Below are 15,424 nucleotides of genomic sequence, written 5' to 3'. Positions count from 1 at the left end.
AAGGATGAAGACACACTGTTCAGTTTAACTTGAAGGACTCACGCAGAGACGTCTGCTGGGTGGGCGATATAAGAACAAGTTTGGATAAATGCATATTGGAGAGATTTTTCTTTAAAATATTTAAAGAAGAAATGAAAATACTCTGATGGGTGCATGTAAATTTCTAACTAAATTAACAGCCACATTTATGGAGCACCTGTTCTACCTCATGTATTCTGCTTCTATAACTAATTTTTAGAACAACCTGAAAGGAATTATTTCCCCCATTTTGCAGATGAAGGCACAGTCCCAACATAAATAATATGTTGGTCTGGTAAGTGAGAGCGTCAGGATTTGAACTCAAGTCTGGCTTCCAAGCCCCTGCTTGTTCTCCCATTTGAGCAACTTCTACCTTGTTAGGATCCCATATTTGTAAACCTGTAGACACATGCAGACGCACATCTGTATGATACACTCTTTATATGGCATAGAGAAAAGTAAAGTCTACATGACCTCTGGTTTCTTTCTACCACCATGGAGATGGTGTGTTCCGGGGGTTCTGGTTCATCCAAGCCCATAAAATAGCGACACACAATATATTTGTATGAGTCCATTGATCCCTTCTAAAATTGTGCATATCCATCTCAAAGATGTGGCCCATTCGAACCACCAGTTAAATCCACCTTTTATCTGTTACTAATTTTAAAAAATTAAATGTGAGTAAATATTTCAGAATAACTTGAATTCCCATATGAAAATTAATACCAAAGTGATTTTCACCAGAACAGCAAAAACATTCGTGAGTCTTCAATATAAAAAAAGAAAATCCTACACTTTGAAAAAGGGTCTAAAAGTAATCAAGTGATTTTTTTTGATCAATTATAATATAGCACTTCTTTTGATCTTACTTCCCAGAAAGAAGAGAATGTCATGACATAGGTTATAAAACTCTTGCTATTAGTGGTAAATATTTATTGAACAATTGATAGCTGTTATCTTCTCATTCAATACCTGTAACAGCTTTCTACGTGCGTCATGTTCTATTTTTATACTCTGTATTACAGCCAAGGAGATTGAACCTTAGTGAGGTTAAATAAGATATCCAAGATGGAACAGTGTGTAACTGGCAGAAGCAGAGTTGAAACCCAGTTCTCCCCAACACTGATTTCTAGGCTTTTAAAGATTCATGTTGTACCATGGTCCGTAAGTGAGATGATCTTCAACATGTGCGTGTGTCCATGTTTGAATAAAATGTTTAGTTTCCCTTCGGTTGCAAGGAGCACATGCTTAGGAGACAAACTCTGAATGAGCAGATGGGTACCTGGTTGAGATCGCCTATATTAGGACTCAAAATTCTGTCATGATGCACTCCTGAACCTACTGTGTGAATGGGAAATGAGGGGCCTTGACAGTTCAGCCCCTCACAAATCGCGTTCACTGTAGTTGTCTGTGTAGAAATCATTACCGAGCATCATTTTGGTATCTCAGGTTCAATCGGACCAGCTTGCGTTCCTCCCGATAGAAAGCACCCTCACGTGCAGTGACCATAGCAGCACCAGGAGGACCTGTTGGGAATTCATCTCTAGGGTGGGATCTCTTTGATAGAGAAAATCACCTGGCCAACTTTGTAAAAATACAAACTCTGAGCCATATCCATGGATTCCTATCTATTGGCAGGGGTGAGACTCTCAGAATTGGTTGGGTTAGAAATCAGTGACTTAAACCCTTGGTTCTACAATTAAAACTCCCAAAGATGTGTTAAGAGTAGAAGGCAAATTTTTCATGGCTTCTTCAAAGATAAATCTGGAATCTTCAAAGAAATGCTAAGCTTTTAGCTACTATGCTTCCACCTGTGGGGAACTTGAGTTTCCTGGACCCTTCAGACTGTGTCCTTAGAAATGTCAGCAGCGCCTGGGTGGCTCAGTCAGTTAAGCACAAGACCTTCACTTTGGCTCAAGCCATGATCTTGCAGTTTCGTCAGTTGGAGCCCCGCGTCGGACTCTGCACTGACAGTTGGGAGTCTGCTTGGGATTGTCTCTGTCTCCCTCTCTCTCTACCCCTCCCCTGTTCATGCGGTCTCTGTCTCTCTAAAAAATAAATAATTTTTTTCTTTATTTTTTAAGTTAAAAAAAATATTTAAGAAGCACCAGAGGTGATGAGAGCTTCTTGTCATTCTTCCAAAGAAGCAGGTTGCCCATGTGTTCTGGGAACTCTAGAAATAAAATAAATTTTGTTTATTTAGTGACTCACCTGTCTTAGATCTAGCAGTTGAGTGGGGCAGGTATACTTTGTGGTTGGTAGTTACAGATTCTTAGCACTGTGGAACTCTCACATCATTTAACCGCAAACAATAGCACCCTGTCAGAGTGGGGAGTATGGCTGTTCCCCAGCTGTACAATTCAGCCAAACCACAGCCGGTAAACATAAATATATTTGGAGCTTCTAATAGGTATGAGGCACTTTGTATTCCTAATTGCTAATTCATAAGGTGATCTCATATGTTGGGCATTAGGATCCTCATGAGAGAGGAGAGGAAGTAGCTCCTTGCCACACATTAATTAATTGATAGAATCACCGATTGAAGACCTATAATCTTTGTCCCAAATTCTGGTGGCCATTTTCCGCCTTGCCAGCTGACTCCTCACCCTGGGATCTTGTAGCTTCTTAAGCAAAGGAAGAAGAGTTACTGCTTGAGGAGCCCTTGGTCCAGATTCAAAATGTCAAGGGTAGGGGCACATGGATGCCTCAGTCAGTTAAGCATCCCACTCTTGGTTTCAGATCAGGTCATGAACTCACGGTTTGTCGTGAGTTTGAGCCCCACATTGGACTCTTGTGTTGATAGTGCGGAGCTTGTTTGGGATTCTCTCTCTCCCTCTCCTTGCCCCTCTTGCATATTCTCTCTCTCTCTCTCTTTCTCTCTCTCTCTCTCTCTCTCAAAAAAAAAAAAGTGTCAAGGGTAGTGTACTTTGTCTTATGACCTCAAATCAGTTTTCACATTTCCAGTTTGGAGCTGATCAATGCAAACTCTGTGTCCTGATGCTTTACTGATACTCTTTGAATACATTCAGATACCTCTCATTGTCTAATCCTTGTTCAGATGCCCATTTCCTGGTCCCTGTCACCTGTGTTGTCACTTATCTATATCAGCAAAGTAGTGAGTGATAGAATTAAGGGAGTACAGTTGGGGAAAATATATAATTAAAAGAACTATTCAGATATAACAAGATACAATGGTGATTTAAAATACTTGTTTCAAAAGAAAATAATGTTTTGTCATTTAAATTACATTCACTATTTGAAAAAAGTATTTAATTTTGCCATTTTGATGCATGATGAATTTAGCACTTTGTGGCGTTGTCTATCTACCCATTCAGGAATGGATTAAGGAATGGAAAATCATTAAAATACTCTCAGCCAAACAGTGAGGGGAAATTTATTCCCTAATTACTTACAAAATGTGCCAGTTTTGCTTGTTTATAAAATGTGGGTGATGTCAATATTATTTCCTACCTCAGACTATTTGTCTTATTTTGTAGTCCCTCTAAAAGTCCAGGTAGGGCAATTAAAAGTTTTCAAAATCAATAAATAGTCTCTTCTCTGCAAATTCCAGGGTGGGGTAAATGTTCCAAAACATCCAGCATTGGAAGTAGCCAGGCCAATTCATAAGAGTTTTTAATTAACCCTGGAAGAGGAGGCCAAATAGGAATGAAAACGAAGCCAGATGATTCTCTGGAATGAACCCAAAATGCGGGTAGCAGCCAGAGCGAGTCCATTGTCAGCAAAGGAAAGGGACAACCTGTAAATGCAGGTCTAAGTTTTGAGCAAGAAAAAAACCCTTGTTGTCTGCCTGCCATTAAGAGTGAGGCAAGCAATGCCCTAATGTATCAAAGGGCACATTCACTGTCCTTCCAGGTGCAAAGACTGTGTGTGTGTGTGTGTGTGTGTGTGTGTGTGTGTGTGTTCACTCCATGGGTTTAACCAGAAATGTATTCTCCTATTTATTTTTGACTTCTCTCTAGAACATACAATATAAATAGAAGAGAAACCTATGGATGCAATAAATAACAAAATGCTTTTCAAGTATATAGTGTTGTCTGTTGCATATGGATTTGTTGTGCCATGTACTTCCTTTTTTGCATCACTGACAATTTCATCGTGGAATGCAAACCTCAGAAACACGTTCATTGTAGCCAAGCCTCTGTGAATGTTTTTTTTTTTACAGCAAATGGACCAAATTTGGCTACAAGAACTCAGTGTTTTTCTGCTTATGTGCAGTTCTTCAGGGGAAAAAAATGTAAGAAAAATATAAACAAAATAGCTATCTATAAATTCCCATTGTAGGTATAGTTCATGAAAATCTTGCAAATAAGTAATAACTTCTTCTGTCAATTAGTGTCTTTGACCTTTTGGCCATTCTCACAAATGAGGGACAGGGTGTAAGTAAGCTCAAAGTGTATCAGACACACTGTGTCAGTTTGGGGGAAGCACAGATTTTTGTCTTTTTTCCCCAATATGCAAAATCTCTGAGAATGTAGTTTAAAAATTGGTTGCTATGGTAACAAGTGCTTGTTTATAATCCCTGAGAAAAAGCCGAGAATAGCCACACCAGCAATGAAAGGGTGAAACGTTGTTCTCTTTCTCTCCCTGACCTTTCTTGTTCTCTCTCTCCTGTGCACACAGAGGCTCTGGCATTTCCTCTTTCCAGGATGCCCTAGATCTGCCTTAGACCTAGCATTTGTTGATCCTTAAGTAGTCACTCCAAGCAACAACCCCATTGGAAGGTCTTCCCAATGCTCACCATCTACTACCTGCAGTCAGATGTGATGTTTCTGCTTTGTGAGCCTGTAACGCTAGCAACATATAGCTGGCTCTCAAAGCATTCGCCATGCTCTACTGTGGTCATGACTTTGCTAGGTAGTAAAGCCTCTGATTTGGAAATACCTTCTTGGTCATCTCTGTTCCTAGAATGTTGTGTGGCACAGAATGGGCCATTCAAATATAATCATTTTGAATGAGTGAATAGACAAATGCAGTAAAGTGACCTCACTAAGAATAGGGGAAAAACAATTTCTGAAAAGGGGCTAAATAATAATAAGAATAGTTATGTTCTTAAGTGAGAGTAACCACAAAATGCCAACACTAAATGCATTACAACCAGCAGTGACAGCAGTTTGATATCGGTAGAGAAAGATGAGATTGTGAGTAACGAGGAGAATTTGAACACAAAATCTTAAGCGATTGCATTTGGCATTGTTGAGTCCTATGGACAGAGGAGAACAGAACACAATGGGCATGTGATTTGCTCTAGTTATTACCTTTTTTTTTCCTTTAAATGAAAATGTGATGAGGTCATTCTGGGAATAGTTGTTTTTAATAATAGCTGAAAAGTTTCTCATCTTACAGATGAGGACACTGAGGCTCAGATGGTCAAAGTGAATTGCCCACGGTAATTAAGTTGGTTAATCACTAAACTGAATGATATCCTTGTGTTCCAATGTATAGCTCTATCAGTGCTCTGTACCATCAGGAGTAATAATTAACTTAAGACCATGAAACTCTTGGGGTGCCTGGGTGGCTCAGTCAGTTGGGTGTCCGACTTCGGCTCAGGTCATGATCTCGTAGGTTTGAGCCCCGCATCGGGATCTGTACTGATGGCTCAGAGCCTGGAGCCTGCTTCGGATTCTGTGTCTCCCTCTCTCTCTGCCCCTCCCCTGCTCACACTCTGTGTCTCTCTCTCTCTCTCAAAAATAAATAAACATTAAAAAAAATTTTTAAAAGACCGTAAAACTCTTAAATACTTAAGTATTATTTGAGGCTGTTGTAAACAGTTTTAGCAACAAGTTCAGAACACATTTTCTTAGATTTCAAACTCCTACATAATGTTATATGTAAATAGGATATTTTGTTAAGAATTTTTTTAAAAAGCATATGCCAGGCAGATAATTAATGTCTTTTGAAAAACAATTAACTACTCCAAGGAATTCTAGTATTCATTTTGAAACATGGAAACTACTGAAACCAGAATTTTAAAAAATGGAAAATCCATGCCAATTTTTGGATATCACACTTACAAATTGCATAAAAACAACAGGATCCAATTGCTGAAGAATTTCTTCTGTGGTTACTTTACAAGCAAACAAATAAACAAACACATTAGTAGATTTGTCATAAATTTAAATAATTGTAGAAAGACACATTTCTTCACTTAGTAAAAAAATAATTATTACACATTTACTATGCATTAGTTAAGATTCTTCAGAGAAATAGAACCAATAGGATGTTTATATAGGAAGCAATGAGATTTATTTTAAAGAATTGGCATATGTGATTATGGCGACTAGCAAGACCCACATTTCAGAGCAAGCCAGCAAGCTGGAAATTTCAGAATGAGCTGTTGTTATGGTCTTGAGTCCAAAAGTAGTTTGGAGGCTGAATTCTTTTCAGAGGATCTCAGTATTTTTCCTTAAGGCCTTTAACTGATTAGATGAGGCCCACCCATATTATGTTGGATAATCTGCTCTACTCAGAGTCTACTGATTTAAATGTTAATTGCATCTTAAAAAATACCTTCACAGCAACCTCTAGACGGTGTTTGACCAAACAACTGGGCACCGTAGTGTAGCCAAATTCACTCATAAATTTAACCATCAGACTACATGTCAGGAACTGTGTGGGCTTGGAGGTTATACTGGGGAACAGTCAAGTTTGGGAGACACCCAACGAACAGCTGACCACTCAAACATGAATTACACACTTCCCACGTGCCAGAAATGAAAAGTGTGGGTACTTTGAGAAATTATAGCAGAGAAGCCTAACCCAGCCTGAGGGACTTGAAGAGGCTCCCCTGAGAAAGTGACATTCAGGCTGGGGCCTAAAAAGTGAAAAATGGGTTAACCAAGCAGAGATGGGAGGAGAGGTTTCCAAGCAGAGGAAAAAGTCCTAAAGTAGAAGGAGCACACCAAGAGCTGAGATAAGACCACCATGTTGGGTACTGGGCCATTTGAAAGGGGAGAAGCCAGATCCCTTGGATCTTCTAGATGAGATTTGCCATGGACAGGCTTCAGGTAAGACCAAGATTATGAAAAGCCTGTCTGTATGTTCTGTGGCTAACGGATTGGAAGAGTTAAGAGTGCTGCAGGATGACCAGTTCGGGGACTAGATGGTGGTGCAGGTAGAGGTGAAGATGGTGAGAGTTGAATGAGCTCAAAAGATATTTTGGCAGATATTTAGGGCCACATGATGATTAGTTATGGGAGTTAGAGGAAAAGTAGACATCAAGGAGATTGCGCACTCTCAAGCTTGCTCAGCACTGTGGATGAAGGTCTCATGGTGCTGCTTGTCATGAAGGGATGTTGGCAAAGGAGTCTGGGCTCAGTAAGGGGAGTAGAGTTGGAGGCACTTGAGGCGTAGCCAGGTGGAGACATCTAATAGGTAGTTGGACATGTAACTCTGAGGGTCTACAAGACACCTAGGATGAGAGAACTGCAACTATGAGAATGGATTTGTCTGCACAGGGAGAGACTATCATAAAAAAAGAGAGGAGGCCAAAGACCGAGCTCAGAGCAACTCAGAACTGAGGGCCAGTTCCAGAAGGAGAATGACCTGAGAGACAGGGAAAAAAGTAACATCGTCCAAGTCAGCAACTGTTGCATCTCTCTCTCTCTCTCTCTCTCTCTCTCTCTCTCTCTCTCTCTTCCCCCCCCCCCCCCCCCCACTAACCACAACTGGGAAAGTTTTTCTCTTTTTAAGGACTCATGTGATTAGGTCAGGCTCACCCAGATAATCCAGGATAATCAACCAAATTCAAGCTTTTTAGCCTTGTTCACATCTGTAACCTTAATTCCATTTGCCATGTAACCCAACATATTCATGTGTTCTGGACATAAGAATGTGCACACCTTGAGGGGGACGTTGTTCTGCCCACCATCAAAACAAGTATGTGCAGTGCTATCAGAAGCCGCAGGAGAGAGAAACTGAAAATGGTCCAGCTGGATGTGACACATGGAAATAAACAAGAGCAAGTCTAGTGGATTCGGGGTCATGCAAAATAGGCTAAAAAATTAAATTAGGGGGCTTAGAAATTGATAATTTTTTTTCAAGAAATCCAACTGTGAATAAGAAATGCAGGTCTTGAAACCCACTTAAGCATGAGTGAATATTTATTAGGACTGGAAGACTCATTGTCTATATTTAGAGTTTGGCTGGTTGTAGCAAGAATTCTACCCTCCCTAATTCCAGAAAGCCTCTTTTTGTATCGTGAATATCTGATGGAAAATGAACAAGGAAATAATTAACGTTAACAAATAAAAATAAAACTTAGAAGATTCTTGCTAACGGTGACAATGAAACAACTATACATTCTGAAACTCCCAATGTTTATTTCCACTTTTAAAAAGAGTAATTATCATGTGGTTTTAGATACATGAGTTCCAGGGCAATTAATCATCTAATAAATGTGTCTCTAACAAGCATTTGCTAATAGCTTGATGTTGGCAAAAATAATGTGTTTCAAATCTGCTGCCTCTGAAGCCAAAAGATTTCAACATAATATCTGGGCTGGTGAGGGTTGTGCTTGAAATGAGAATCAGTGTTAATATGAAAGAAAAAAAATAAATGGAATACAAAAGGAGAAAACTGCTCTAATACTTATCAATCAGTAATAGTTAACAGTTATTGGGTGAGTAACTGATTCCCAGTGCTATTCTGGGAGTTGAATATTAGCTCGTTGAAACATAAGACGCTCCCACCAGTTGGTGTGAACGCTATCCCCGTTTTACAAATATGGAAACTGAGGCAGCACACAACAAGACTAGGGTTCCACTCTAATCTTGTCCAATCCAATCAGGCTATCAATAGCAATCGAGAACAGCTAACACTTACTGTCTACCAAGTACCTGTTTTAAGTACCTTACAGACTAAGTCATTACATTTTTGCCACAGCCCTGTGAGATAGGCATCTCCCTGCCATCTCCTGAGGAAGAAACTGAGGCACAGATAGGTAAATTATTAATTTCGATGGGCTTCCCTCTCTGAACTTCACCTTAACCTTCCTTAAGTTAGGAATTAGGTGATCTATGCAGTTTGTTTCAGCTGCCCAGTGCTGTCAGTATCACGTGCCTGAATTCCTTCTGTTCTTTTGACAAGTCTTTTAACGTTTATTTACTTTTGAGACAGAGAGAGACAGAGCATGAACGGGGGAGGGTCAGAGAAAGAGAGGGAGACACAGAATCTGAAACAGACTCCAGGCTCTGAGCTGTCAGCACAGAGCCCGACGTGGGGCACGAACTCACGAACCGCGAGATCATGACCTGAGCCGAAGTCGGACACTTAGCCAACTGAGCCACCCAGACGCCCCTCTTTTAACAAATCTTTATTATGTTTTTACATATGTTTTGTTTGCTACATTTTATTATTGTAATGATTACTAAATATTTATAATAAGCATTTATTGAGCATTATTATTATTGTTGAGCATTTATTTATTGTGACATGCTAGGTGCTAAGTTGAGTGCATTCCTTGGTTTACTTAACCTTCACACAGGCTTTGCTTTTAATTATGGCTACTCTCCCTAGCTGACAGATGAACAAACTGAGCTTAGAAACATTTAGAACTTTATTCAAGTCACACAACTAATAATTGGGAGACCTTGGGATCAAACCCAGAAAACCTACTCTGAAACTTAAGTCCCCTTAACACTTAGCTCTAATGTGTGGTGTCCACATCAGAAACATAGTCAGGTCAGACTTAAGCAAGGATGAATAGTTGGTCTACATATAAAAATATGAAATAGGGTGAAGTAAGTGATACGTCTACCCAAAATCATATCTCTCAGACATAACCAAGTAGTAATTTCCACAATGAGAACTTTCCCTTGGGTTTTCTGTGTGGGGTTCAAAGGAGCCCATACCATATACCAGAGGGCACAATTATTTCAACACTTATTCCCTGACAGTGGACAGATTATCTCCTGGCAGCTAATAGAATCCTGAAGGAATGCACTTGGGGTGTCTGAAATGCAGGTGAGGATTTTAGAGCTTTGTTTACAACTGAGACAGAGCTGGTGAGGTGTCAGCAGGTCTCAGGTATGTATGTGCAAACCTGTGAATTGTGTGTGTGCACAGTGACCTCAAGCAGGGAAGGGATTGCAGAGTGTTGAGTGTCAGACTCTAGAGAAAACGCATTATACACAGGGAGGGAACCAGCCAATTGAATATAAGAAGGTATTAAAGAAGAAATATGACCCAAAACATCTGCCTCAATTTGGCTGTAAGCTGAGGGCTAAGACTGTCCTGAGGTCCATCCCCACTTAGGAAATGCTTACAAACATCGAGGTAGTGGGAAATGACTTGTAATAAAATCATGGATTTAGAAGGCTTGTGAAATCGTCTAGCCTAAACTTTGGCCAGGGCACAAGCCATGTGAATTGTCTCAGAGAGCAGCTATCCAGGGCCTATTTTAAAGGTCAGCCCAGAATGAGATTCCACAATCACCATTCCAGTGATGACCCATACTTGCTCCCAAGAAAGCTATTACTTATCTAAATCCTCATACATCAATTTAATCTCCACCTTGCCCTCCAGAACAATGAAACAGGGATGTATTACCATCCACCTAAAAGACCTTCATGTTCCTGGAGCTATCATCAAATCACCCTATAATCTCTCTCTTTCCAACACCATTCCATTGGTTCCTTCAATCCCACGTTATTTGTCTGGATTCCTTTCTCAACTGCACATCTGCCAACACAGAAGAAGACTGAGTGTCATTTATGCCACTCATAGGATGACATCCTATGATCGTCATCATTTACTGTTTGGTTAGAAGTAGGCAAGTAAAATTTGTGCCCACAGTAGGGTAAGTATTTGGTGAACAACAAGGAAGCCCCAAGCAGGTTAACATTCCTTGAAAATTCACAGCAGATTTCTTTCCTTTGCTTATCTGGGTCTTGGTCCTTAATGACCAAAACAATAATAGTAATAGTATTCTTATATAGAGCTATTGTGAGGACAAATCAGGGATCATTTGAGAATGTCTCACTATGTCATTAATGCTATGAACACCCTTCATGAATCATGAATCTTACATCTGGGTCCCTATATAACAGCTAATAGTGAAGGGTGATTACATTATTCGTTTTAATCAACATTTACAATTGTCCAAATTGGCTAACCTTTTCATAATTTGTTCACAGAAATGTAACCTGGAATAGCTTAGCTATCCCAGATACACATTGCTCACCAGAGCTGGAGGAAGGCTACCAGTGCCCCCCGGGATTTAAATGCATGGACCTCGAAGACCTGGGACTTAGCAGGCAAGAGCTGGGCTACAGTGGCTTTAATGAGATAGGTCTGTCTTACCACTAAAACACATTTTCAGTTTCTGTTTTAAAATGTTTATGAAATGGAGAGAATACTTGTTTAACTGATGTTTGCTGTTGAGACTGGCTATAGCATTTAAGAAACACAACCACAGATTTTAATGCTCTTCTTGGGTTGTGATACAGTCTGCCTTACAGTCTGTAAAGACAGTCTGCTTATATGGATATTCATCAGTGTCTGTAGAGGGTTCAGTATCCTTTATTTTAGAGTATTTTGATTCCTAATTACAGCACTTAAAACTGTTTGTTGAGCAAGGTTCAGGGCTTGTTGACTGAAAGATAAGCAGGGTTGGGTTTTGTTCCACTTGTAACTGTGAACCAGTAGGCAAGGTAAGTCTTAAATAACTGAAGTAGTAGTCATTGATGAGTGCATGAAAACTGGAAAGTAATCCTGGAATGGAAGATAGCTAATGAAATACTTAATGAATATGCATCAACTATATAACAGACATATGGGAAATGATGATATGCTCAAATGTATACATTTATCTGTGGCTTGTGCTGTTACGTCCTGAAATGTGCCATTGTATAGAGTAATGAAATTACTTAACATCTGCCATTTAGTTTATATCATTGCATTTATTACCATTTCATGCAAGGGGTGCATGTTTCATTATTGAGACAAACAAAAACCTAGGCATTCTAAACAATTATTTTATGCTTTGAGAACTTGTCTTAGCTCAGGCTGCCATGACAAAATACCATAGACTGGGTAGCATAAATAACATCACTTCATTTCTCCATTTCCCTCTAGTCTGGAGCCTGGAAGTCCAAGGTCAGGGTGCCAGCATGGTTGGTTCTGGTGAAGCCCCTCTCTTTGGTTCACACATGGGTGTCTTCTCGCTGTATTCTTATTTGGTGGTGAGGATAGGGAAAGAGAGAGAGAAAGAGACAGTGAGTAGGAAGAAAGGAAGAAGAGGGAGAGGGAGAAAGCTCTCTGACCTCTTCTTGTAAGGGAAAAAATCCCATCATGAGAGCCCCACCCTCATGATCTCATCTAAATTGAATTAACTTTCCAAAGGTCCATCTCCTAACACCATCCCATCGCAGTGGGGGTTAGGACTTCAGCATATGAATTTGGGGTGGAAGCAACACAAACGTTCAGTCCGTAAGGGAATTGTTATCAGAATCATTTGGAAACAATAACAACAACAACAACAACAACAACAACAACAACAATTTTCCCTTCAAGTTTCAAGGCCCAGGTGCATTTAAGAGAGTTCTAGACACTTTTACCCAGGACCTAAGAGAATCTCAGTGTTTAACAGTGTGGTGGTTGTGCTTCTTTGGAAGCCAAATCTACTTCCTGACTTTTGGTGCGGTTTCATAACTCCGCGAGCAGCTGTACAATGCGGGGTGTCATGGCCAGGCAAGAGAGCGTGAGCTCCTGTCAACCCTGGATTGCCACTGCTATAGACACAGCCAATCAGTCTTTATACATCAGGAAAAGTAGCTGATAAATCTTCCTCTCACCCTGGTGTTCCATCACAGCAGCCCACAGATGGTGTTATGCGGGATGGCATAATGAACTCTGGGCTGGGTGCTGGAATTTCAGAGAGAATATGTGAAGATCTTGCACTGATTGAGGAATACTCTTCTGCTGTCTGAACTAAAAAACCACAAGGCTAAAGCCTTTAGATAGAGTATAATAGTGAACTTGGGCTAAAAGCCACAAATAGTTGGTAGTTTTAAAACAGTGAGTTTTGCAAATAACGTTCCTAAATTTGTATTCTTATGTTTTTAATATGCCCTCAGAGCGTATTTCCAGCATTGTGTTTAGATGGGTAATCGTTCACCCCTTTGGCCAATGGTACACTTTCCTACGTCACCAAATTTAGAAGCCAGCAGCTGTGAAGGCATTTCGATTTGCTGTACTCTCTTCAACTTATCTGGCTTTGGAATCAATCTTATATCCTTCCCCTGGATATAAGGACTTTTACAGATTATGCTGATGACTTTCAGGGATGAGCAGGAAATCACAGGCGTGGTTTGGGAGATGGGACGTATATTTTGGGTAAGCCGCGTGGACCAAGTTCCAGGAATCCTGACCCCTTGGGCACAGCTAGAATGGGCTCATCAGAGCCTCTAACTCTTTAGAGGGCTAACTGGGTGTGCCCGTGTCTTGATGGAGGGTGGCCAGCATTCAGTAGTTAGACTCTCCTTGCACAAAAATCTCTATTCCTATAGAATCATATTGCTAAATCAAATCACTTCCTGGCCATTTTGAATGCAGCAATTGTGCCTAAACTCAGAATACTGAATTATAGTCAAGCTGATTCAGCTTTTTTCGCTGTGACTTACAATGACTTCAACCACTGTGCAGTACTCTCTTTGAGAAGGCAAGTTTTCTCACAGAGCGTATTGGCTTCAGAAGCCTGATTCTAGGAGAGAACTGCCCCGGGGGCAGCAGGCCTCCACTAAGGCAATAATCTTACTGTTTATTTGCACATTTATCTCCCAAGGATTTAAGCTCCTTGAAAACAGGAAGTACATCTTTTCATCTCCATGCCTTCAGGGCCTGGCACAAGGCCGAGCTCTATAAATATTTACTAATGGACTGAACAAAGTATATGTCCTTTTGAATTTGATGGTAACCAGTCATGTTTGTGTTAGGATATAGAGCCATAATAGAGAATTAAATTGTTTTCTTGTTGTTCTTTCCCCTGGTTTTGTCTGCTTTTGTTGGCAGTATTCATTATTCCTCATGACTTGCTTTTCTGTACAAGCTTAATTTGGTCTGTTTGCTTCTTTTTCTCAAATGATGCTTGAGTTCAACACCACTGTATGACTAATGGTTACATAATGAAATGTTGACTTTTTACTGTAACGCAAAAAGTTTAAAATGGTCGCTATACCTTGGACTGAAATTGCTAACTAACTTTCTGATATTATGCATCTTTGTAGATACACAAATTGTGATATTTTAGATCATCTCAAAGGTTTTACGGGAACAAAATAAAATTTTCCTCCAAAATGAGGAAAAGAAATTATTTTACTAGGCACACATGATCATCTCTTTTTGCATGCAGTTGAATTTAAAACAATTAGTGATTTATTGTGCATATAAATTTGGTCAATGTACTTTATATGTAAGTAAGCATGATTAATTAAAAAGGAGCACATTTCCTCTTCTTACTAATCAAATTGTCATATAATACATTGAATTTCAACTCATTTATAACATTTCATTTATAAGTAGCTTTATGTCTCGTTAAAATTGATGATGTTGAAAAACTCACTTTTTAAAATACATGAAAAGCCAGTCATTAAAGTAGAAAATTTATAAAGAGCTTCAACTGTAAAATTGTAAAGACACCCTTGCATCTCTAAAGTCATCAAATATCAAGAAGACTGAGAAATAGAAATGCAGTTTCCATATTTAAGGACTCTGAAAACCTGGCACTAATAAACCACACATCAGAAGACCAGGTGTCTAACAGATTACTTCCTGAAAGGATTCTGGCAACTGAGGATCTCAGGCAGAGCCAGCAGAATGCTGACATTCTCAAATAAAGACTATTCCCAGAGGAGCAGAGTAGTTCTCTGTTTGAGTCAGGACATCAGTGTGTGGCTGACCATGGGAACTTTCTGGGACTCCATGTGGCATCTCAAAGTGGAGGCTCTCGTTCCTGCAAGCATTTAGTAGAGAAATAAAGAAGACGAGATCCTCAGTCTGGGGGAGGGGCCCGATGCTGCTGCTCCGTGTCGATGAAGACAAGGGCCCAATCTGGCTATCCCTTAAGATGACATGGGGAGGCTTTTAAAACATAACACTTCTCAAGCACCACTCTCAGCCCAGTTAAATGAAAACCTTGGGATGATCCAAGGCATAGATGGTTTTTAGAAGCTCGGCGTGTGTTCTAAATGTTCATGCACCGTTGTGAACACTTGGACTGAAGCAGCACTGATACACCCACACACACCTGTCTTAGAAAAAACTTCCTTTCTCTCCTGCCTGACAAATACCTGATCCTCTGAAAGTGATTTCACAGATGAGGAACGGTCGAAAAGAATGAGGACCATATCTATAAAAATGCACATTTAGGTGTGTGTAAAACTGAAAAAAA

General features: G+C 39.9%; 1 protein-coding gene across 5 annotated transcripts in view; it reads left to right on the top strand.

Moving 5' to 3' along the window:
- The window catches only part of NALCN (sodium leak channel, non-selective), a 317,213-nt gene that overhangs the window by 41,882 nt on the left and 259,907 nt on the right, over window positions 1-15,424 (top strand). For all 5 annotated transcript variants that reach the window (XM_043582614.1, XM_043582617.1, XM_043582618.1 and 2 more), the window contains one exon: window positions 11,172-11,326. In XM_043582614.1, the coding sequence (XP_043438549.1) occupies window positions 11,172-11,326 (155 nt within the window). The remainder of the gene's footprint in view (window positions 1-11,171; window positions 11,327-15,424) is intronic.

The sequence above is a fragment of the Prionailurus bengalensis genome, chromosome A1 (genome assembly GCF_016509475.1).
Source record: "Prionailurus bengalensis isolate Pbe53 chromosome A1, Fcat_Pben_1.1_paternal_pri, whole genome shotgun sequence".
Lineage (NCBI taxonomy): Eukaryota > Metazoa > Chordata > Mammalia > Carnivora > Felidae > Prionailurus > Prionailurus bengalensis.
Note: the sequence above shows the minus strand (reverse complement) of the source record. Positions and strands in the feature narration are given on the sequence as shown.